The 25,805-nt window shown below is 39.4% G+C and overlaps 1 protein-coding gene across 2 annotated transcripts in view; it reads left to right on the forward strand.

Annotated features, from left to right (window-relative positions):
• The window catches only part of Arpc1a (actin related protein 2/3 complex subunit 1A), a 29,930-nt gene extending 5,810 nt beyond the window's left edge, over positions 1 to 24,120 (forward strand). Inside the window, exons 3-11 of one of the 2 annotated variants that reach the window (XM_063234172.1) lie at positions 1,203 to 1,248; positions 4,635 to 4,739; positions 10,079 to 10,301; positions 13,177 to 13,284; positions 15,844 to 16,056; positions 19,400 to 19,475; positions 19,690 to 19,883; positions 22,050 to 22,140; positions 23,756 to 24,120. In XM_063234172.1, coding sequence (XP_063090242.1) covers positions 1,203 to 1,248; positions 4,635 to 4,739; positions 10,079 to 10,301; positions 13,177 to 13,284; positions 15,844 to 16,056; positions 19,400 to 19,475; positions 19,690 to 19,883; positions 22,050 to 22,140; positions 23,756 to 23,794 — 1,095 coding nt within the window. In that variant the 3' untranslated portion in view covers positions 23,795 to 24,120. The remainder of the gene's footprint in view (positions 1 to 1,202; positions 1,249 to 4,634; positions 4,740 to 10,078; positions 10,302 to 13,176; positions 13,285 to 15,843; positions 16,057 to 19,399; positions 19,476 to 19,689; positions 19,884 to 22,049; positions 22,141 to 23,755) is intronic. The other variant, XM_003470022.5, reaches the window with a different exon arrangement.
• Positions 24,121 to 25,805: the final 1,685 nt, after the last annotated feature.

The following is a 25,805-nucleotide window of genomic DNA, read 5'->3' on the forward strand; positions in this document are numbered from 1 at the left end:
ACTCTGTGAAGGTGAGGCAGGAGGTTGGAAAGTTTAGGCCCACTCTGAACAGTTTACTAATTTAAGGAGGCTGCATCCCAAAATAAAAATTAAAAAATGGCTAGGGATGTATCTCAGTGTGAAGGCCCTGAGTTAATCCCCAGTACTGCAAAATAAAATAAGATTCACTCTTTTAAAGTGTATAATTCAGTGATTTTTTCAGCATATTCATAGTTATGCAACATATTGAGCATTTTGACTAACCCCAGAGTCCAAAATGAAAATGCTCAGAAATGTAAAACTTTCTGAGCACCAACATGATGCTCTAAAAATTTTGGAGTTTGGAACATTTCAGAATTTGGGGTTAGGATACTTAACTAGTAAAATCTGTACAGACATTCAGAAATCCAACAAAAGCTCAAAATCTGAAATATTTCTGGTCCCAAGCATTTTTAATAGGAGAATACATCAAAGAGAAACTATCTGTAGCACCAGCAGCCAATCTGTTTTCCCCAAAATTCCTGCCCTACACAATCATCAATTCTTTTTCTACTTCTTCCTCTTTTATTTTTCCTCTTCCTCTTCGTCTTCCTTCTCTATCTTTTCTTTCTACTTCTCTTCCTTCTTTTTCTTTTCTTTTTTCTTCCAGTGCTAAAGATTGAACCTAGGGCTTTGTACATGCTAGGTTAGCACTGAATTACAGATTTACATACTTAGTGTGTCTTTTTTTCCCTAAATTTTATTTGAGAGAGACACTGGCTAAGTTTCCTCTGCTAACCTTAAATTTGTGTTTCCCCTGCTTCAATTTTTGTTTCTGTAGATTTGACCATTCTAGATGTTTTGCTTAAAATCATTCAATATTATATGTGACTTTTTTTTTATTTTGAAGATAATAAAACCAAACAAAATAAAAGAGTCAAACAAAACAAAACAAAACAATGAATGTGATACAGGACTTCAGAACAAGACAATAGGAAATCAACAATGGCTGCCATAATTCCTCTTTTTCAAAGTAGCTGCTTATACCATCAGACAATAAAATCAAACAAAACAAAGAGAACAAAACCAAACAAAACAGAACAATGAAAATAATACAGGGCTTCAAAGCAAGATAGATTAACAATGGCCACTGCCTTCGCTTTTTAGACATTTCCTCCCCTTTCACTTTCACAATACTATTGTGCATTTTGGATCCTACTAACTCCTTTATTTTTTTATATTAGGGAGACAACGTGATGTTTACCCACGTGATTCTGAACTGTTTCACCCGTGAGCATAATCTCAAGTTGTATCCATTTACATACAAGAGCCTCGAGGTTTTCTTTATAGCTGAGTAGCTTTCCATTGTATAAAATTACCATATCTTTCTTACCTATTCTGCAGTTGATGGACAAAGTATCCCTACTTTTTTCTGGTTCCCTGTCACATAGAGCATTGTTTTCTCTCCTTTGACTTTTAGTCTATGAATTTTCTTTCCAGTTAAATGTGTTTCTTGTATAAAGCATGTTGATGGATCCTGTCTCCTGATCCAGTTTGCCTGTGTTTCTTTTTATTGGTGAATTGAGGTCGTTGCATTAATGGTTATGGCCAGCATGCACTAGCTTATCTCTGCCTTGCTATTTTTCCTGTCATTGGCTGCCGATTTTTCCTCTTCATTCAGTTGCTTGCCCTACTTAGTGATCTCCCTCTGCTGTTCCTGGAACTTAGGTCATTTTTATCTTTCTCTGAAGAATGTCCTTCAGTATTCTTGGTAGTATTAGTTTGATGGTCATGAGTTCCTTTAGTTGTTCTTTGTTATGTAAGTATCTTGTTTCTCCATTAATTTTGAAAGATAGTTTTGTAGGATATACCGATCTGGGTTGGAAGTTGTTTTCTTTCAGTTCAATCTCTTCTTTATGGTTTGTGTTGAGAAATCTGTCATGAATCTGATGGGTTTCCCTTTATAGGTGATCTGTTTCTTTTCTCTAACAGCTTTTTATATTCTGTTCTTATGCTGAATTTCTGGGATCTTGATTATTATATGTCTGGGTGTAGATTTATTTTGGTTATGCCTAGCTGGAATTCTATATTGCCTCACTTATCTACTGTATGTCACATCATTTTCTCATGCTTGGGAAGTTTTCTGCTACTACTTCTGTAAACAGACTTTTTATGTTGTTTGTGTTGACCCCTGCTTTTTTGCTGACACCTATTATTCTTTGTGTCATTTTACAGCCATTGAATTATTTCCTGATTCCTTGTTATTTTTAAGAGATCTTCCCTTTTATGATCACTAGCTGCAAACCTGTCTTTAAGGTCTGAAAGTTTGTCTTCAGTTTTTTTCAAGCAGTTTTGCCAGCTTTCACTAGAGTTTTTAATTTCCTGGATATCTCTTTGAATCTATTTCATGTATTCTAAATCTTTCTTATATTGTTCACTCAAGGTTTCCCTCATTTTCCTATGCTCCTCTTTTTTTTTTTTTTTACTATGTCTTCTTTAGAGATACTCAGCAATTCTTTTATTATGTTTTTCATTTCATCTTTACCTGAGATAATGTTTGTTCTAAATTCTTTTATAGCCTCATGAAGTTGCTTCTTTATGTTAATTTCCATCACTTTAGAAATTTCAGGTGTGCAACTCCCAGTCTTTTCTGTGTTTATATCTCCTGGACTTGTTCTGCATGGGTTGGAAGCTAGAGACTACCTTTTGCTTCTTTGTTTTAACATTTTCTTGGGTTCTTCCAGACAAGTGGGTAGTGGGATCTGAGGCACTTCCCACGTTGGCTACAATTTCTCTGAAGTGTGACTGGCTGGTTCTCCTGACCAGTGCTGGCTATCGATATCTGATGGTGGCCATTGGGTGTGCTGGTGTGAGGCTGGCTGCTGCTTTTCCCAGCCTGTGCCAGTTACTGGCAAGATGTATTCCAAGTGGTAGCTGGTGTGTGTGCGAGGGCTGCTCTATGTGACTTTTTGCGTCTGCCTTCTGTCACAGAGCATAATGTTATCCAGGTTCCACTATATTATTCAATATATCCACACTCCTTTTTATGACTAATATTCTATTATATGGCTATAACACATTCTGTTATTTTCATCATTTGATTGACTTTGGGGTTTCCACTTACTATCTCTTTTGAATAATGTTGCTGTAAACATTCACATACAAATTTTTATGTGGACATGTTTTCATTATATGCTGTACATTGGTGTTGAATTGCTGGATTATATGGTAACTGTTCAACATTCTGAGGAATTATCAATGTTCTCTAAAATAGTCATTCTCAGCATGAGAGGGTTCTAATTTCTCCATGTGTTTATCAATATTTGTTTTTGTTAAAAAAGCAAAAAAAAATTGTTATTACCTATTTTATTATATCTATCCTAATGGGGTAGAAAGTAGTTACCTCATTTTAATTTTTTCATCTTTTCTTTTCTTTTTCGAGACAGGGTTTTGCTGTGCAGTTTAGGCTAGCCTTGCATTCACTTCTGTAGCCCATACTGGTATCAAACTTGAAGCAGTCCTCCTGCCTCAGCATCCAAAGTGCTAGGATTACAGGCATGCACCACCAACCCAACTTCATTTTGATTTTTATACACTTGATGATTAATGATGTTGAACATCTTTTCACATACTTATTGGCCATCTGTATATCTCTTTGGAAAAAAGCCTATTCTGATGCTTTGTCTTTTTAAAATTTTTTTTAAAATGGTGTCAGAGCAATTCTTTATATGCACATAAATCTTCTATCAGATATATGATTTACAAATATTTTTAATTTTTCCTCATCCAGTGTGTTGTCTTTTCATTTCCCTCATGATGTATTTTGGTGGGGGTTTTTGTGTGTGTGTGTATGTGATTTTTTTTTTTTTTTTTTTTTTTTTGGTACCAGAAATCAAACTCAGGACCATGTGCTTGCCATACAGGCCTGTACCACTGAGCTGTGTTCTTGGCCCTCATGATGTACTTTGAAGCACAAAAGATTTCAATTATTGTTTTGGGGTTTCTTGTTGTCATTCTTGTTTTGAGACGGGGTCTTACTATGTACTTCAGGCTGGCCTTGAACTCACTGTGGAGGCCAGGCCAGCCTCGTACTCACAGTGGTCTTCTTGCTTTAACCTCCACAAATATTTGGCTTACAAGCATGTGCCACCTCACCCAGCTAAAGCACTAAAGATTTTAATTTTGAAAAAATCCATCTTATGTATTTTTTTTTATTTGTAATTTATATTTTTGCTACCATATTGAGGAAACCAGTGCCTAGTCTAGGATCATAAGTGTCTTATCTGAATTCAGTCCCCAACAGTGGGGGAAAAAAATCCATTGCTCATAGTAATATTTTGAATTGGTCCAGAAGATCTGAAAACAGAATTTTATTTGCTAGGCAAGGACTCTACCACTAAGCCGTATCTCCAACACTTGTATTGGTTTATTAGAAAGGAAAACTTTGTAATAGTTTATCAGCAGAATCAAATTTTTTTGGTACACTAAGAATAAGAATACCCATTGTGTTCACACACTAATAATAAAAAGAATTCTTCAAGGATTGATTTGGGAATTACTTTTTAAAAAAATCTTTCCTATTCCTTCTATCTTTGTAAAATGCCAAGTATGACATCCCTTTATGTGGAGACAGTTTCCAGATGAAGTGTTAACAGTTATACTGTATGTCTCTTCAGAAATTGCCCTTAGCCCCAATAATCACGAAGTTCACATCTATAAGAAGAATGGGAGCCAGTGGGTGAAAGCTCATGAACTCAAGGAGCACAACGGACACATCACAGGTAAAGGAAAGCAGGTGCAGGCTTGGTGCGATGTTCCCAAAGCATGTACTTCCTGTTTAACTGAAGAGCCTACTATAAGGGAGTGATGATGTTTAGATGTGTGGCATTTGCTGATCTTTAGAAAATTGGAAACATACCTTCATAATGACCTGAGTTGTAGGGCATGTCTTGACCCTGCTGGTGTACAGCATAACGCTGATGTGCAAAGTGTACTGAACCCTACTCTGAGGAGTAGACGTGAGACAGGCAAGTGAAAACAACCATGTGAACTTGTAAACAGTGTGACGGCATGAGCCAACTGTGATCCCAGGTGTGGTGTCTCTCAGAGTTTCCTTTGTGTTATTTTTGGGTCAAGAATTTCTAAAACATTAAATAGAAACAGGTGTAGTATAGCAAACACCTGTATCACGTCACTTGTACTGCACAAAAAAGTGGAAAACCATTCTCCATAATTCTCCAAGTACAAATTTCTCACTGTTACCTTGGATTTTCTCTCTCCTCAAAATAACATTTGTATTTAAGTAGGACTTATTATAAGGATATTTTTTTCTTATGTGTACCCCAGTAACACTGTTTAGTTTAAAGATATGCTTGCCTTTAGCCAGACATGGTGGCTTTCTCTTACAATCCCAGCACTCTAGAGGCTGAGGCTCTAGAGTGACTATTTAGCAAGACCCTGTCTCCAAAGGGGGAAAAAAAAGATATTCCTGCCTGAATCACAGAGAAATACAGTATTTTTTGACATTCTACTGTCTTTAGAAGTTGTCTAAAAAAAAAAGTAAGTTGTCCAACATTCCTTAGTAACACTTGTAGCAGCACATGGTGGCATATACCTGTAATGCCAGCACTCTGGTAAGCTGAGCAGTAGAATCACAGATTGAAGCCAAGACTGGACAACATACTGTAGCATCTTGGCAAGACCCTGTGAAAAATTATAAAAGGGCTGGGGAAGTACTTGACACAAAAGCCCTGGGTTAAACCCCTGGTACAACTGCTGGTGCTCCACTTTCAAAAAAGCAAAAGCTTATGACTCATAAGCGGCTTGCATTTACCAACAATTTGTATGTAATGCTCTTGAGCACTGGGAGCCAAGTTTATTACCAAAGCCAGCATTTATCTTTTCTTTTTTCTTTTTTTTGTACTGGGAATCGAACTCACAACTTTGCGCTTGCCAACGGGCACTATGCCATTGAGCTAAATCCCCAGCCCAAAGACAGCATTTCTATTTTTGTTGCTATTGCTTTCCCATGACCTTGTTTCTCTAAGTTCTGTCCTATTTTCTTTAAGTCCCTTTGCTTTTATGGCCTAACAATAAGGAAATGCCTATTTTAAATTAGAATTTTAGCATTAAGAACTACTGTTAAATAAGAAGAGGCTAAAGTGAAAGAATCAATAAATAGCCAAAATGTGAAGTATATATTTATGTCTCTTTGTCCTCTCTTCTCTTTTGGTCTTTTGAACTTGATTCAGTTCTCTGTGTACAGACTCTGATGGCATTTTTTTTTTTTCAATAGATCTCAAAGATACTGTTTTTGGAAAAATCTAAATATAACTCTGTGACAGGAGACCAAGGGTCAGACATGTTTTCTCAGAAAGATATTAACTACAGGGAGAAAAAAAACAAAACCTTCTAAAGAATTCTAGAAGAAATGACTAGTGAATACAACAGAGAATAGGAATATACAAGCATCAAAGAGAGAGTAGAGTTCTGGATTTTCCCTGTATACTAAATGTTTGATTGCTCCTGTTAGATGTTTTCTTTTGATTTGTTTTTGGATTTTTTTTTTTTTTTTTGCTGTGGTTTGGGAGATTAAACCCAGAGTCTTACACATGCTAGGCAAGTAAGCTACCACTGAATGACCTATCCCCACCCAAACCCTCTTTCAGATTATTTTACTTTGAGACAGTTTGTTTTGTTTTTATTTTTGCTTAAGTTTACTTTTCTCTGTTTGGCAAAAAAAAAAAAAAAATTAAGAAATGAGCCAGGTATGTGGTATATGCCTGTAATCCCAGCATTCAGGAGGCAGAGGCAGAAGGATTACTGTGAACTCAAGGCCTGCCTGGGCTACCAAAGTGAGTTCAAGGCCAGCCTGAACTCCATAGCAAAACTCAGTCTCAAAAAGATCAAAAAAAAAAAAAAATTTTGTGAAACGTGTTTTTGGCTTTGTAGTGTTTCCCAGAGCGAGATTTGCAAAGTTTCACATTGTTCTGTATATTCCTTTGTATTTCCTGTAAATTGTAGTTGAAGTTAGGTGGTAGTTGTTGCCTCAACAAGGAGGAACAGAAAGTCTCTTTTTATAACATTAGCAACTATTGATCAGTACCTATATCCATTAGTTCAGTAGTGGCTAAAAAGGTGATATTCTAAATTTACTGTTTCTTCTTTGCTGCCCAGAATACTTCTAAAATATAGAAATTTACCTGCATTTGCTGCTTGTTTACCCTGAGATACAGACAGAAAATAGGGTAGATGTTTGATTTTTCTCCTTTTCCTTTGAATCTTCTGATGGTAGGAAAAAACAACAGTAAATTAATAAAGAGATGAATACTTGCCTTTTACTGAATGATTTACTGTTCCTGTCCCTTCTCAAATGTGAAAATTAAAACTTAACATCATCTGAAATAGTTGAGGACATATGACTAGTTTTATAGCTTCTGTTTTTGAATGAAAGATGTAGGTCCAGAAGTAGATTTAGAAGTGTAAAACCAAGCTCAAGGCAATTCCTCATGTTTTTCTTAGAGAATTAGGTCCTAGTTTTTAAAATCACTTTATGTTAAAGCATCTGAAGATTTCTCACAAAACACATGTGTATTTAATTAGAGTTTGGGTCATAGATATATGAACTGAAATTTGAGATTGTCAAAAATCATTCCAAAATCACTGTGCTCTTTCTCTCTATTCCTAGGCAGTGATCTGGATGTTAAAGGATATATTGATTTTTCATTAAAAATAAAAAATACCATAAATATATCAGTTTAAGCCAAAATACATTTCTTATCTCACAATCTCTGTTTAGAGTCTGCCATGTCTTATCTGGGACCTTTGCTAAGGGTCTCAAGCTGTAGCATTCATAGCAGTTTGCTTCACAGCCAGCAGTGGAGAGAGCAGGAGAGTCTTTAGCAAGATGGGCCTGTGCCCTTACATATTCTTAGACACATGCCATGTATCCCATTATCTTTCTAGCACTACATTGGGTATCTTTCTAGCATACCCTTGAGAGGATCGGGTAAGGTGTGAACACCAGCTGATGGGGTATAGGGGCCACCACACATATTTTCAGAGATTGTATGCTGTTGTCAATATTGAAATTGAGTTAGAGAACAAGTCCTCCATAAAAATTTCATTTTATACCCTACTTCTGAAAATTTTTTGTTTGTTTGTTTTTTGGTACCAGGGATTGAACTCATGACCTCATGCTTGCCAGGCAGGCACTTGTGCTGCTGAGCTAAATCCTTGGCCTTATAAATCATTTTAATCAGAGAAAAAACATGTATGTGCCCCAAATATTTTTTTTTTTTTAAATCTTGCTTTAGTTTTTAAAAAAAGAATACTATTTTCTAGCCAGGCATGGTGGCTCATGCCTGTAATCCCAGCACTTGGGAGGCTGAGGCAGGAGGATCGTTGCAAGTTCGAGACCAGCATAGGCTACAAAGTGAGCCCAAGACCAGCCTGAACTGCACAGCGAGACCTTGTCTCAAAAAGAACAAAAAAGGCTATTTTCTTCAAGGTCTTGCTTATTTTTCTGTTATCACAAAGTAAATCTTATCGAAATGAATATATAGAACAATATTCTAAGTTTTTCATTCAGAAAACCTGAAATAAAAAAAGAAGAAAGAAGCTGGGTGTGGTGACTCACATCTGTAATTTCAGCAGTCAGAAGGCTGAGGCAGGAGGATCAATGCGATTTCGAAACTAGCTTGGGCTACAAAGTGAGCTCAAGGCCAGCCTGCACTGCATAATGAGATCCTGTCTCAAACATACTAAAAAGAAAAAGGAGGAGGAGGTGGAGGAGAGAAAACCTAAAATACTAATAGTGAATATATTTTTAGGCAGTCATGTAACACATGTTGAATCACAAAGTTATTAACTTTAAAGTTGTTTGATAAATAATAGAGAGTGGTTTTTCCATGTAGCTGTGTGATAACTACTGGCAGAAATAATACACCCTTTATTGGCAAGCATTATAATTAAATTTTTAAAGGTGACCTTTTTGATGATCTGTTAAAATTTCAGAATTAAATAGAAAGTTTTAAAAATCTGATATTTTATCCCATAAAAACTTAGCAGTTTTAAAATACTTGAGCTGGGCACGGTGGCACATATCTGTGATCCCAGCACTTGGGAGGCTAAAACAAGAGGACTGGTGCAAGTTCAAGGCTCATAGTGAGTTTTCTAGACCAATCTTCAATCTCATGGTAAGCCATAACTCAAAAAAAAAAAAAAAAAAAACCACAAAAACTAAGCTATTTTCATCTGGAAATATCTACTGACTTTGCTGTAAGTCACTTAAAGATATACAGCTGAAATTGTGACAGTAATACCCTTCAGATAATCATTAACAAAAAATACTCTGTTCTTACCTATTTTAACAGATATTGGAAATCAAAAAACATTCAGTAATGGGGTCATTTGAGAGGTCATGACAGTGTCGGTGTCATTGAAACAATGTATGGTATTTTTTTTAAATGAAGAAAATGTTTGTCATGATATTTATACAGTTTTGGGACAGAATTCCAGGCATGGTGGCTCATGCTTGTAATGCCAGCACTCAGGAAGCTGAGCCGGTAGCATCACTGTGAGTTGGAGGTCATCCTGAGCTACGTAGTGAGTTCCAGTTCAGTCTATAGGGCAAGACCCTACTTCAAAATAAATAAATAGATAAGAAAGACAGACAGACAGACACAAAGAATAGGGGCAAAGTGTGACATTTCTCTTTGCAGTGTTTGTCTCATAATGATATGTGGATATTGTTTTTATGTTTAAAAATAAAATCTGAAGTCTAGTAGAGAGAACTGCAAAATTATCACATAAGAGTGGATTTAAAATCAAAATGCTGCCAGACATTGATGGTACCTGCCGCTACAGGTTCAATCTCCAGTACCACCAAAAAAAACCAAACCACCTCTGTTTCACCTGGCCTCATGGGGATCCTGGGTCCTAGAGACTGCAAAGAAACATCCTTGCTTTTTTCTGAGAAGGTGGTCAGGGCCATAGGAGGGGAAGGAGGGGTCTTGGAGGGAGTCCTCATCTGATCCTGCCATGGCTGGTACTCGGCCTGCCAGAGTGCAGTCAGTTGTCCTTGATGAGACAAAGCTGCTGACCCACATCTCACTTTCAGGAATTGACTGGGCTCCCAAGAGCGATCGCATTGTCACTTGTGGAGCCGACCGCAATGCCTATGTCTGGAGTCAGAAAGATGGTGTCTGGAAGCCAACCTTGGTGATCCTGAGGATTAACCGCGCAGCCACTTTTGTGAAGTGGTCCCCTCTAGAGAACAAATTTGCTGTGGGAAGTGGAGCACGACTCATTTCTGTTTGTTACTTTGAATCTGAAAATGACTGGTGAGCAACTTATTTTAGAAATTCTTTTGTTTCTTTCTGTAGAATTTCAATTTTGACTGCTGTGTTTTTGGAGACTGTTGAGGCACAGTGTGAAGGCTTAAGTATAATTCCAGGTTTTCCTCATCTAGAGCTTGTGGTTTTTCTCTCTTGGAATTCTCCTTTTTCCTGAGCATTTCTTTCACATGTACACCTTTAATCAAACCTCCTATCTTTTTCTTACTAATGTAGATCTGTTGTTTCCAAGTTCTGCAGTATGCTGAACAAAAACAGTATAAACTGTTCTCTTCACTACCCAAATTGCGCTTTTTGTATTGTGATATATAAATCATAAACTTGAAAGAGTGAGTACTCTGAGGAATTTTTTTCCCTCATCCTACTTAAAATACCTAGGATTTTGGCACATGGCATGTTTTTCCTTTTAAACTTACTTGCTAACCAGTGCTGTACCTTCAGATAATATTTTACTTGTTTAAACTGCTGAAGTAAAAAATTTACCAGAATCTTAGAACCATAATCAGGCTTCTCTTCTTCCTCCTCTTCCTCCTCCTCTGCCTCTTCTTCTTCTTTTTTTTTTTTGTTTAAAACTTTTAAATTTTGTTAAATCGCTTGTAGATGAGCTAATCAAAACAAAGATTACTTTTATGGCTACTTCCTGCTTTCTTGAAGAGAAAAATAACCTTCTTTTACTTGGCACACGTTCAGAATGGGTGATAAATATCATTCACCCATTCCAATATGGAACTGTCATAAGTAAAAAGCTGGGAATGTATTGTTTCTATTAAAAATGACATACATTTCTCTTAGTAGCAGTACTGTTTACCAAAACAGTGTAAGGAAAGGTGATAATATTACATTTTTCATTTAGTAAAACACCAAAATTTTTATCCTTTGGAAAGAAGGTGAATTTGTTAGGCTAGTGGTATACAGTTCAGTGGTGGAATGCTTGTATAGCATATACAAGCATGGATTCAATCGCTAACACCGCCAAAAAAGAAGAAAGTGAATTTGCCATAAGATTGAATTATGATGTATATTTTTCTTTCAAGTTAGGTATAAAAAATAAGATTACAACATGTAAACTAGAACTCATTTGGAAATTTCATGGTAATGAGTCGAATTGAACTCCATTAATATTCTTATACGACTGAACTGTGTCAGAGATTACAATTTATGTGGGAACTTTCTCCTAGCTAAGCTTCAGTTACAGTAATTGTTTATATTCTTACTCATTGAGACACATGTAAGTTGAAGTTTACTATGGTAAAAAGTATTGTCTTTGAATAAATTTTTGTTTTATTTTTTGAGACAAAGATTCCATATGTATCTGAGCTGACTTCTAACTCAGGATCCTCCTGCCTCAGCTTCGGTTCTGAGTTAATACAGATGGGCCACCATACCCTGCCTGAATAAATTGTACATTCAGAGCAGTACTTTAGCTGTAGAACAGTTCATGGGTATGATGTGAGAACTTTAAAACCATCACTCAGATGCTTGTAATTTAATGATATGAGATACTGATTATTTTTTTCTTGCCACTCTTTTCATTATTTGAAATAACTAAATAGTTAAAACAATTCAGAATTTGGGGCTGGGGATTTAGCTCAGCCGCATAAGTGCCTGCCTTGCAAGCAGGCAGTTAGGAGTTTGATCCCCGGTACCGGTAAAAAGGAAAAAGACCAAAAAAAAAAAAACCCAATTCAGAATTCATCTTTTTTAAGATGAACTTTTTCAGATAGGTTTTCAAGAAGTATTCTGTAGAAAAATAATTTAGCATTCAAGGAAAGGCATTTGACTCAGTTTCAAGTTTCTCAACACTTGAATAACCAGATGAGATTGGTTTTTTAAACAGCAATTTTGAGGCAAAAATTGAATTAGTTAAGCATAAATAATGACTGAGCATAGACACAAATAATCTTTTTTGAAGTCAATAACAAATTAATTAGAGCCTAATCCCCAAGAAAAGGCCTAAAGCCTAATTTCTTGGTTCGATTTTTCTGTAGAAAAAAAGAATAAAAAATTTGTAGCTTCCTAGAGACTTGTAAAGAAAATTAAGCTCATCACTCATAATGGAATAACAAATCATTGAATATTTATAATAAAAATCCAAGTAGTTTCAAAGCTCAGGGTTTTTTTTGTTGTTGTTGTCTTTTTGAGACAAGGTTTTGCTATGCAGTTTAGACTGACCTTGAACCCACTATGGAGACCATGCTGGCTTCATACTTATAGCAGTCCTCCTGTCTCAGCCTCTTAAGTACTGAGATTTCAGGCATGAGCCACCATGCTCAGCTCAAAGTTCAGTTTTTATCCCAAAGGTTAACATCACCTGTGACCTGAAATCTCATGGGACAGAACAGAGAGTTTTCTTTGTGTCCTTCAGAAATGCACCTCTTGTGTAGCAGGAGACTTGGTGGCTATCATATGTGTTTCATTCTTTTTCTCTCTCTCTCTTTTTTTTTTGGTACTGGGGATCGAGCTCATGACTGCACGCTTGCAAGGCAGGTGCTTATGCCGCTGAGTTAAATCCCCAGTCTTTCTCTTTCTCTCTCTCTCTCTCTCTTTCTCTCTCTCTCTCTCTCTCTGTCTCTGTCTGTCTCTGTCTCTATCTTTATCTCTGTCTGTCTCTGTCTCTCTGTCTCTCTCTCTGTCTCTCTGTCTCTGTCTGTCTCTCTCTCTCTCTCCCTGTAGTTCAGGCTGGCCTTGAGTTCACTATGTGGCCTATGCTAGCGTTGAATTTGCCTCTGTTTCCCTTGTGCTGAGATTAGAGTTTAGTGGCCATTGTGTGAATTGTGCAAATGTTAACACCTGGCACACGTATGTAGGTCATTTGGGGATTGTCACTTGATATGTAGATAAACTAATTTTCTTCCTCTTATAGGTGGGTAAGCAAGCACATTAAAAAGCCGATTCGCTCTACAGTCCTCAGCTTGGATTGGCATCCCAACAATGTTTTACTTGCAGCAGGATCCTGTGATTTCAAGTGCAGGTGGGAAGAAATAAAAATTGATTCACTTGATCTGTTTGTTGTTTGTCCTATTAGTAAGCTTTTCAGTTGCTGCGACATAATACCTGACATCCGTAACTTAAGAGGGGGAGAGTTGTAATTTGGTTCACAGTTCAGGGGATTCAGTCCATAGTTGACTGGCTACAAGGCAGAAACATAACGGTGGATGGGCATGGTGGAGGGAAGCTGCTTATCTTGTGGCAGCCAGGAAGCAGAAAGAGAAAGGAGGAGCCAGGAAGGGAGATGCACTCACCAAAGGCACACCCCCAGTGGCATGCCTCTTCCAACCAAGGCTTCCCCCCCCCCCCCCCACCTAACAGCACATTTAGCTGCGAATTCATCAGCAGGTCAGATGAATAGTGTTCCCATGACCTGCTCTCCTCCCAGAAATCCCACTTCTAAAGACATGAGAGTTTCAGGGGACATTCTAGATCGAAACCATAGCAGTCCTTCAACAAATACTCATAAGGGTTAGTTGTTAAAGGAGCCGTGTGTAAGTCACCTAAGCTATGGAAGTGATTGGGGTAGGGAGGAGGTACAAAGCAGGGCCAAAGAAGTCTTAGACAGAATACCTGAGGTGTCAGGTTAGTCTGTGCTGCTGTCTGTGTGTGTGTCTGTCTGTCCTTTCTATCAATCTGTCTTTCTACAATACATCCTTACTCTTCATTTCATACTCCAGGCAATGGGCTCTTCAAATTCCAGAGTAAAACTAAGATTAACCAAACATAGCTAAATAGTGCACTGCTAAGCTGTTGTGCTGTCCTTTTCCATTAAATCTTTGTTACTAGCAGAAAGCTAAAAGAACACAGTCACTTTGCTAAGAGCTTTAATGATCCTATCCTGTAATTGCTTTTAAAAGTGTTCCTTACCAAGAAGCTTTTGCCTCTTAGCTAAAAGAAAAGCACGTAATTGTTGCTTCGTATTGACTCTTCTGAGGGTGGGAGTCGGGATGCAGCTTTTTTCAGTAGCTGTATGGAAATTTTCTGGGAAATCTGCCTAGTAATTTAGATTCAAGAATACCCAGTGTTTAAAAAAAGAAAGACGTGTGTTTTGCTACAAGGATGGGGTTATGGTAGCATCAGGAACTTTATATTTTCAATTTTTGTTTGTAATCTGGTACCCAGAGTCATCTTGGTTCTCTTGGAAAATAGATGTCAGTGGCACTAAACTGTACCACCTCATTCTTGTGATGTATCTGAAAATCTGGCTGTGAAAATAGGTTGCAGTTCTCTTGTTAATAATGTCCACAAAAAAAAAAAAAAGGAAAGAAAATATTAGTTTCTACAAGTAGACTTTTTTTTGAGCTGCAGGTCTTTGAATGTATGTTCCATTCACATCATCATATTGGAGGCTGCGATCTGCTGGCTTTGTCTTGGTCTCTCAAGCAGTCTCTGTTGTGATGCTGATTAAAGCATCTGACATAAAGATAACTCACTGGCCTCCAGGTCTCTGATACCTGTCTTTTCTTTTTTTTTTTTTTTTTTAATATTTTATTTAAAAGGAAAAAGAGAAAAAAAGGCAGAACAAAACAAAACAGTGTAAGGTACAAGTAATTCAGAACTACAGAAAAGCAAAAAACAGTAAGCTATTATCAGTTAATAGATTACTCGCTATCATCTTAGAAATGGTGTTTCAGGTCACAGGATCAAAGCACACAAAGTGAACATTCAAACAGGATACCTGTCTTTCCTAGAGCTCCTGTTGCCGTTGTCACTTGGGTATAAGGTGGGAGGATTCCACAGTTCTTTTAGGGAGTCTTCAGGTTCAGAAGTTCCCTAAAGAGGAGATATATAAATTAGAAATAGCATTAGAATACCGAAAGATAGGTGTCCCTCTTGGTCCCTTCTGCTTTCTAACTATACATATACCAGAACATCTTACAACTACCTGGAATTAAATAAAAAAGTGATTTAGAAAAAGACTGACAAACTTGGCTGTGAGAGTACCATCTTCTCTCAGAGCCTTCTGCCACAAAGACTGGGTCAGGGGCCTGAGGTTTGGGGGAAGCCAGCCCATCACCTAAGCAGTGCTGCAGAACCTGCCTGCTTTTCCTTGATGACTCCCTCAGCTTCCCCTGTAGGTGTCTGTGTTTGTAAATGGGTTAATAGCATTGGCTTGTTGCAGGCTGGCCAGTAGTTGACCACATGGCTTCCTGCAGTATTGTTTTGAGAGTGATTCTGAAATAGGCAGAAAAGAAAGCTGTGGTCATTTCAGTGCAAGGTCTGATTTGGGCAAGAGAGGGGTGGGGCAGCAAGGTTTCCTCAGAATGTGCAATCCATGAGGAAAGAGCATTGTATTGTCACCTGAATATGTCACCTATTGAGTTCAGTGGTTATCTACTGGTTGAGTACAGCTTTGCCATTCTTGACTTGGCCTGTGGGTGGACTTTAAACTACTCTGTGTCTTGGGAGGTTTGACATCATGTTTTGTTCTTTTTTCCAGCCAGTCTCTTTGTGTTCTAGATTATCTTATGGTAGCTGCCTTATGGTGGCCTAAATTTTCATTTGTTTTTTCCTTTTCTTCCTACCCTTTAAACTGCAGAGTGTTTTCTGCCTACATTAAAGAAGTGGATGAAAAGCCAGCCAGTACACCCTGGGGCAGCAAGATGCCTTTTGGCCAACTGATGTCAGAGTTTGGTGGCAGTGGCACTGGTGGCTGGGTCCATGGAGTCAGCTTCTCTGCCAGTGGGAGTCGTCTGGCTTGGGTCAGCCATGACAGTACTGTGTCTGTTGCTGATGCCTCAAAAAGTGTACAGTGAGTATTTGCCTTTTATTTGCAAGGTGAGGGCCAGGGTTGGAATCTCCCACCATCCAGGCCGAGGCTGCCCTTCCCTGGGTATAAATTAGGATGTGAGCATAAAAATCCCAACTGAACTGCAAGCAGCACTTCAAGTTCCAGTCCATCTTTTTCTGTGGTACTGAGAATGTAACCCAGGATCTTCTGTGGCTAGGAAAACATTCTTACTACTGAGCTACACACTCAGTCCTGTTTTTATTTTGAGATGGGATCTAACTAGCTTTCCCAGGCTGTCCTTGAACTTACTGTCCTCTTACCTCAGCCTTCTGAATAACTGGGAGTATCAGCATGCACTGCCACACTGTGCTCTGTTTGGGACATTGTAAGAGAAAGTCTTTCTTCCAGAAATGCTTCTTTTTTTTTTTTAATCGGTACCAGGGATCGAACTCACGACTGCCTGCTTGCAAGGCAGGCGCTTATGCTGCTGAGCTAAATCCCCAGCCCCAGAAATGCTTCTTAATGGAAGGAGGGGTAGGGATCTCTTTGAAGAATGTCCTGATTTGCTACTGATATGGATCCTTCAAAGTGACTAGTTTAGTTTACTGTTCTGACTTCCTTACATCATACCAGTGTCACCCACAAGCCTTAAGTAGGAAATGTGTTCTTCCTCTTGTTAGTGAGTGAGTAATGCCCCTTTGTGGCACGTCTGGTATCCGTTGGAAAAACCGGAATTGTGATGACTCATTTTTGAGTGGGGTGCCTACTTAGCCTTAAGGCACCTTGGCAGATGTCACAATGCATATTTACTCATTAAGTGTCTGCAGAAGAGAGATTAGAATCCCTTTTGTGTTAGTCCTCTGTTTGCAGCTTAGGGTAGCTCACTGTTAGCATGAGACTTGCAGACCTGTGATGGGGACTCAGTCATGCTAAGTGACTCTTGCTCTCTGCTATGCAGTGGCAGTGAAATGTGACTTCAGAGGTGTGATACAACACATGATCAAAAATAGGTTTACATTTTTATAAAACTTACTACAATGAAGACACGGCTATGAATCTCCTTCAGAATACTTCCTCTCACTTGGAACATACTTACCCCATCAATCTTGCTACTGTAAAGCAGTTCTAGAAGTCTTCTCTTGTGTTCCTTGTCCATATCACTTGTCTACAGTAGTTTCTGTTAAATAAAAGCGTGGCAGAGTGTCCTCATCTACCTTACTCACCAAATCTCACACCATTGTGAGTTCTGGCACTTCTTTCAGTCAAAATGATTGAGTCAATTCAGTTCATCAAGGCAGCCACGCTGGTATGACTAAAGAGGAAAAGTGCACTTACAGACATGCTTCAGAACGTGGCAGGAACCGTGGGATAAGTGTTGGAAGTAGGGTGGGGGATGTTTTGAGAAGGCATAATGGCAATGTGTCACACTGTAATGAAATTTTAAATAAAATATACCCTGTATTTTTATCACGTTTTTTCCCCTAACTGGATTTAAGATGGGGTTTTTTGTTGTTGTTGTTGTCTTATTCAGTACCGGGGATTGAAGGCAGGCGCTTATGCTGCTGAACTAAATTCCTAGCCCCTAAGATGGGTTTTTTAAAAATCAGTTTGTTTATTCATTTGCGGGTTTTGGCTTCAAGCTCTCAGCAATCCTCATACCTTTTCCAAATGCTGGAATTATAAGCATATCCCACCACACCTAACCAGTTTTATGTTTTTTAAAGATATGCTTCCCATTATACGTACAGTCTTCTAGATTTTTTCTTTTCTTTTCCCCCTTCATTATCATGGATTGAAACCGGGGCTTCATGTATGCTAGGTAAATACCACCACTGAGCTGTTTTTTACTTTGAGACAAGGTCTTACTAAGTTGCTTAGTCTGACCTCAAAGTTGTAATTTTTGTACCTCAGCCTCTGGAGTAGCTAAGATTATAGATATATACTATCAAACCCCAGTTTCCAAAAGATTACCATAAATACAGGCATGTATTTATCTTTTTATTTTTAATGCTGTGGAATTATGTGCTACATTGTATGTAGTAATTTGTCTTTTGACATGCAGTAAGAGATGCCAGTGTTGGTTGTAAACATTATATTGTAATGTAATAAGTTCTTGCAAATGTGTATTACAAATTTCTAAGCCAGAAATGGTGAGTACTCTTAACAATCCCAGCACAGAGACCCAAACCACAAGATCAATATTAGCCTGGACTACCTTGCAAGCTTAGGGCTGGCCTGGACTACAGTAGGATGACCTTATTTCAAAAAACAGAACAAAAACAAATCCCTGTCTACCTTCATATTGACTTATTTTTTGCCCTTTTCAGTTTGGTCAGATTGTATGTTCTACCCTTCTGCTTCTCTAACATTAATATTTCAGGTAGTAAAAGTCAATATCATAGTAAGGGGTTAATACAATGTGTTAGTTCTTTAATACATTCATGACAAGCCTGTAATTTGTATATCTCACTGCCAGTAGGCTCTGTACCACCATGGCTCAAACTGGTAGGAAGGTGTTAATCCAATTTGATTAAGGAGTCTCCTGAGGCATACACAGTCAGCTTTCAAAATGTGTCACTTTGTGTATGAAATTAGTTCCTCCTAATTAATCAACCAGTGAGTTGCCTGCTGTATGTGTAGCCTATTTATCAGCCACAGGAGCAGAGGTTACACACACACACACACACACACACACACACACACGCCCATTTGAGTGTGAGCTACTGCCTAAGACTAAATTTACTTCAACTCAGTATAGCTTTGCCTCTTACCGGCCCTGACTCTAAATGGTGCCTGTGGTGCCAGCCTTCCAGCTGCCCTGGAAGCACATCTGTTCACTCCCCAGGCATACTGACAGTATACACTCTAGCAGGGAGGAAGGCAGACAGGCCACTTTATGTTGAAGTTGTTCAGGAAAGCCTGATGGAGGAGATCTGATCAGAGCTAAGCGCTGGACTTGTGTAAGCTAAAGAATCATTCAGAGCCAGTGCTGGGGATAGAAAGACTCAGGGAAAAAGCAGAGACAGAAAAAACAAGCATTTCTTGGAGACCAGGCCTCAGAAGCAGACAGAGCACAGAAGGAGGGTACTGAAGGCCTCAGTGTCTTATTCTTTATTTGTGGTGCAACCCAAGATCTTACATGCTAAGCAGGAGCTCTAGCACTGATCCATACCCCCAGACCAAAAGCATCTATTTCTCAGGGTCGCATTGGGGTCACCTCATGCTTGAGATTCCTGCAAGGGGGAGAGGTCAAGGGGCTTCTTTTGAACAGCAACCCCTATGAGAATGGGTCCTTTGTTGTCTTCTGAGTCTATAAAGAAGTTGGTATGGTTCTGCTCAGTGAGACAAGTGTTCTTGTGTTCAGGGTCTCCACTCTGAAAACCGAGTTCCTGCCACTCCTGAGTGTGTCATTTGTCTCTGAAAACAGTGTTGTGGCTGCTGTAAGTATTTCTCTCCATTTTTTCCCTATGTGTACTCTGTGTGTCTCCACAGCCCAGGACAAAGCATACTCTGTCACCAGCACAAAAGAGAGCAGGCTCAGAAAAGAAACAGAGCTGGCTTGGAGGAGCAAGGGGTGCCCCTGGTGGTGAACACTGCTGAGGGGTGGGTAGGTGGATGCCAGGCCCGCCAGGGCTGACTGCCATCTTGTTTCAGGGCCATGACTGTTGTCCGATGCTCTTTAACTATGATGACCGCGGCTGCTTGACCTTTGTCTCCAAGCTTGACATTCCAAAACAGAGCATCCAGCGCAACATGTCTGCCATGGAACGCTTCCGCAACATGGACAAAAGGGCGACGACTGAGGACCGTAATACCGCTTTGGAGACACTGCACCAGAATAGCATCACGTAGGTGCCATCAGCCACCTGGGGGGCCCCCTGGACTCCCAGGGCCGTCCGTAGAGAAGTAGTTAGGTAGCCAGAAGGGCATCCTTTTCTTACTTGCTCACTGAGTCCCTGTGCATGCAAGTGTAGGCAGCCCTTTAGGAACAAGGACAGCAATAAGGTTCTATCTTTCTGACTGCCAAGTTTATTCTCAGCTCATGACAGACAGGGAGCTGCCACCACCTAGTCATTCTGTCCCTTTGGGTGCAGATGGCACAAGGCATATGCCAGGAAGAGTGTGAATCCTGTAGACTATGCAGTGGGGGACCTGGCAGGGCAGCCTCTTCCTGGGCTCACTTTGTGAACAACTCAGTTGAGAACAGGAGACTTTCTTAATGCCATGTTCTTCTGCCAATGAGAACAGGACAGGAAGTATTCTAATCATAGATAACAAGAACTGTGTGTAAGCAAGAAAATCCTTGAATTAATCACATAAACAGAATTTCTTAGCATCATGACAGCTGAGAAGTCTCTTGATTTTTCACCATGAATATGTGATCATGAAAGACAGCAGAGGCCAGGCATAGTGGCTTATAGCCGATATATAGCTGATAGCCAGCGCTCTGGGAGGAAAGACTAGGGTAGGGAATGTCAAATTTGAGCCCAGCCTGGGCAACTTAGCAAGACCTTGTCGGAAAATGAAAAAAGAAGGACAATAGAATTTTGTTTTGTCCAGAAAGTTTGATGTTTTTAATCAGGAGGAGAAGTGTTTCACATTCTTGATACTGTAAATTATCATGTTCCAATGGAGTGTCAAATATTTTCTCTTTTAACTAGACCTTTCCTATCAAGTCACCTTTATTCTATTTTGTTGATGGTGGAAGGAATAATGAAAAGCCCAACAATTTAGAAGTTTTGTTTGCTTTGTTTTTTGAGACAAGGTCTTGATGTGCAGTTCAGGCTGCATTTGAATTCACTATGTAGCCCAGGCTAGCCTCAAACTCGTGGCAGTCTTCCTGCTTCCACCTCCTGAGAGCTAGAATTACAGGTATCTACCACCACATCTGGCTAGGAGCGTTATTTTTAAATGCTGGTTGTGCTTCTCTTCATATTAAGTGGAAGAGGCAACAGTACTTAAAAGAGGCTGAAAATGTGTGTGTTCTTGAAAAGCAAGAATTGAAGAGGAACTTATCTTCCTCCCCATCATCTTCCAGATTCCTTGTGAATTTCTCAGGTTTTCCTGCAGACTGTGTGTGTATCAGGAGGAAATAGCTCTCCGTTGCCTCTTGAACCTTTTGGGTGAAAAATGAAAAGACAAGCCTTCCAGACTGGATCATCTACTTTTATTTGTAGAAGTCAAGGTTTTCTCTAGAGCAGTGTCAGCAAATTTGTTCTGTAAAGGACCAACCCATAAATATTTTAAGTTCTTAGAGGCCACATGGTCTTGGTCATGACCACTCTGGTCTATGACTATCACGAACACAACCCTGGAATATACAGTGAGCTGGCTGTATTCTAGCCAAACTTCATGGACCTAAAATTTTAATTTTACATCATTTTTACACAATGAGAGAATGATCTTCCGTAAAGGAATAAATTCTAGACATTTCAGAGGAGAAAAAAAATAGTCTTAACTGAGGAACTGGTTTTCTTGAACATTTTCCAGGTAATTAGGCTAAGACAGGCTGTTTCATTTATCTGTCCCTCTGCTTTGCTGGCTGGAATCTGGGGGAGTGTCTGCCTGCTGCTAACACTGAGGAGATTCATTTCAGATGCAAGGAGGGCTCCTGGCATTATGCTCTGACTATCCTGGAGATGATTTGGGAAGTTTTATTTGGAGTCAATTGGATTTCAGTCATGTTGTAGTCATGCCTCTGTTTTAAAAAAACAAAAATCCATTTCCATCTTTGCTGTGGTTCTGCCCACAACCTGTTCTAAAATATTTGTATACTGTGAAGGCTGGAACATCCTTGCTTTTCCAAATCACTCAAATTCATGCAGGCTCATAACTTCGCCCTCTTTTGATTTTGTCTGTCCTAGACATTGGGTCATAAAATGCTTTTGGATATTTTCTAAGATTGCTGTAACCCAATATTGATGGACAGGTTAATATTCAGGAGACCTTGTATATAATCATCCTTGAGCTCCCACTATATCCATTACAATTGTTGTTTCTGCTTTTTTTTTCAGTCAAGTGTCTATTTACGAGGTGGACAAGCAAGATTGTCGCAAATTTTGCACTACTGGCATCGATGGAGCCATGACAATTTGGGACTTCAAGGTACTTTTACCTTTCAGAACAAATCATTTTGGATTCAAACTCTCCCCAAATAATCTCACTCCGTCTCACCTCCTCCCCCCTCACATACACACACCCACACAAGGTCCTGGGGATTGAACCCATTGCCTTTATAGCAAACTACTTCTGTCCTTTTTTGAGGCAAGGTTTTATTAAATCGCTTAGACTGGGCTTGTAATTGTGATCCTTTTCCCTGAGCCTCCCAGAATGCATGGATTACAGGTGTGGCCCATCAGGCCTGGCCATGGTGGTGGTTTCTTGAAACATAGTGGCAGCTGCAGGGCTGGGTGATAGGCCTTTAGAAAATGGTTCTTTCCTGCAGAAGACCACATTCTTAGTGCGATGGGACTTCTAGCTTAAATATTTATTCACTGAGGAAAACTTTAGTGGTGTTGTTAAAGCAGGCACTGTGTTGGCCTTGCATTTCACTATGCAGTTGTAATTTACGGTTTGTACTAATTGATTTAATAAGCAGTAAGTGTGTGCTAGCTGCCAGGTATGGTGCTGACACTGAGAATATGAAGGTGAAAGTAGTGCTTGAGAGGTTCCTTGGTAGAAGAAAACTGGAAGGGACTCCAGAAGAGAAGTCAGGGCCTGGGGTGGTGGCACTTCCCTGAAATCCTAGCACTCAGCGAAGCTGAGGCAGAAGGATCATAAATTTAGGCCAGTGGGAGTAATTTAGTGACCTAGACTATGTTTCAGAATAAAAAAGGGGTGACACTGGGGATACAGCTCAGTGGCAAAGGCTTTGGGTTCAGTTTGTGTGGGGGTGCATATCTTGCTGGAATTTTTTAGATCTTTTAAGTGTTTGTACATAATCAGGTTATAGTAAATGAGGGAAAATCTATGTCACTTTTCAAAATTGTATTTATTTAAAAACTATTGTCGACCGGGGATTTAGCTCAGTGGCATAAGTGCCTGCCTGGCAAGCTCGAGATTCTGAATTCGGTCCCTGGTACCAAAAAAAAAAAAAAAAAAACTATTTTCAGCTGGGCGTGGTGGTGCATGCCTGTAATCCCAGCACTCAGGAGGCTAAGGCAAAAAGGATTATTGTGAGTTCAAGACCAGCCTGAACTGCAGAGTGAGACCCTTGTCTCAAAGACAAAAATCAAAACAAAAAAAACTAGTGTCATGTCACAAAAAATTGTGGTGCTAAATTCTTTAGAATTTGGAGACCAGTTACTTTTAGTAAGCTTATGTACATTCAGAACTACAGAGAATGCATGTTTTTGGCAGGACTGTCAGAAAAATTAAAGATCTTCCCATCAGGCATGGTGGTGTATGAGTGTAATCCTAGCACTCAGGAGACTGAGGCAGGAGGATCTTGGTTGGGAGGTCAAAGCCATCCTGAAATACATAGTGAGACTCTGTCTCAAAACAACAACAACAACAACAACAACAAACGTGGCAGTGAGTGTGGGCCCAGAGCTGGTGGCTTTGGCAATAGGGATTTAGGCATCTGGACCCACAAGACTCCAAGGTGGGGGCAAGGGGGTGCTGGGATGAAGGCAGGGCCAGAGGGGCAGTGCAGTAGTGTAGGACATCTGGGAAACGATACACCTCCCCAGGAATGATCTGTCTTCCTCCTTTTTCCAAGACCTTAGAGTCTTCGATCCAAGGCCTCCGGATAATGTGAAGCTGAGCGACCCTGTCATCCAGCATGAGAACGGCGGCTGAGCGCAGCCCTGCCATTCGCATGATGGTGAGGAAAGCCAGCCCAAGGAAACACTGTAACACATACCGTGCAAATATTGTGTGTTTTTGTTTGAATATAATTGGTGAAAGTGTTGGTTTTTTAAAAAGCAGCAATGGTTTGGTTTTGTTTTCGCGATTTCATTCCATTCTTGACCAAAGCTTCTCTTTAAATAGTTTATTATGGAATTGTCACACTAACTTAAAGGAAAGGTTGAAGAAGGTATGTAAATTGTCTGCTAGAAAATTAAATAAAAATCCTGAATGTTTTTGGGTTTGTTTCCTTATATTGTTTCTGTTTTAGTAGAAAAATATAAGGCTTTTTAAGTTTATTTTTAGATAAAATTTTAGTTAGATTAACCTTTAACTGAAAAAAAGCATCTATAATGGAGGAGAATGATTTCTTAAACATGCTGGGTTAACATTATGTGCTATAGTCAAAATACACAGTGAATGTTGAAAAAAATGTATTTATAGTAAAGCCAGGCGCAGTGGTACATGCTTGTAATCCTAGCACTCAGGAGGGTGAGATAAGAAGATTGATCACTTCGAATCTGAGGCCAGCCTGGGCTACCTCGTGAGTTCAAGGCCAACCTGAACTACATAGTGAGTTAAAACAAAACAAAACAAAACAAAACAAAATTAAATCTCACGGTTTTGTGGTGTAGTATGCAGCTGTAATCTTAGCTACTCAAGCTGAAGCAGGGAAAGGTAAAAGGCCAGCCTGGGCAATTTAATGAGAATTATTTTGTTTGTTTATGTATTTATTTTTGGTACTGGGGATCGAATTTATAGCTGTACGCCTGCAAGGTAGGCACTTCTGCTGTTGAGCTAAATCCCCAGCCCCGAGAATTTTTTTTTTTTTTTTTTTGGTCTTTTTCGTTTTTACCGGTACCAGGGATCAAACTCACGACTGCACACTTACTGTTTGATATTTTGAGACTGGATCTTGCCATATAGTCAAGGCTGGCCAGCCTTGAACATATCACATAACCCAGGCTGTCCTTAAACTAAGGAGGATCCTCCTGCTTGGCCACTAGGGTTACAGGTGTGTGCCACCGCACAGCTAAAAAAAATTTTAGAAGCTGGGTCTGATGACACATGCCTGTGATCTCAGCACTCTGGGAAGCTGAGGCAGGAGAGTTGAAGTTGTAGCCCATCCCAGGCAATTTAGCATCTTAGATCCTGTCTCAAAATAAAAATATAACGGGGAATATAATTCAGTCCTGTATCAGGATATGGCTCAGCCCACAGGCTCTAGTTCACTTCAAAGTAGCACACACATAAGGGGGTCAGGCATAAAAAGAGGGTGGCTTGGAATGTAGCTCAATTTTTTCAATTGCCAGTAGTATAAGGGGGAAAATATCACGTTTTTGACCAGCAGATCCAGAGATTTTTTAGAGAAACAATGTACTCCATGAAATCAACAAGAAAACAAAGTTTACTTATTTTGGCTGCTCCCCTGAAAAGTGCCACACAGTCTTTTTTTTTTTTAAACTCACACCAGTTCTCACATACCCCAGTCTCAGAAGCCAGATTTACCTTAAATGCTATTAGAGCTGGCCCTCCAAATCCAAGGGTTCTGCATCCATGGGAATCAGTATCAGCAGAGTCAACCAACATCATACCAAAGATTCTTGAAAAAAAAATTTTTTTTTTGTCTTGTTCATTTTTATTGGTACCGGGAATCGAACTCACAATCGCCTGCTTGCAAGGCAGGTGCTTATGCTGCTGAGCTAAGTCCCCAGCCCCCCCCAAATTGTTTTCACCCATGGTGGGATGAGGCAGGAGAGTTGAAGTTGTAGCCTATCCCAGGCAATTTAGCGTCTTAGACCCTGTCTCAAAATAAAAATATAACTGGGAATATAATTCAGTCCTGTATCAGGACTGAATATATAATGTGGCCCTACTGGATTATAATCTGAAACTGAAAACTTCCATTGTCTAGTGACACT

The sequence above is a fragment of the Cavia porcellus genome, unplaced genomic scaffold (assembly GCF_034190915.1).
Source record: "Cavia porcellus strain 051 isolate PalLab524CR breed Dunkin Hartley unplaced genomic scaffold, mCavPor4.1 scaffold_23, whole genome shotgun sequence".
Taxonomy (NCBI): Eukaryota; Metazoa; Chordata; class Mammalia; order Rodentia; family Caviidae; genus Cavia; species Cavia porcellus.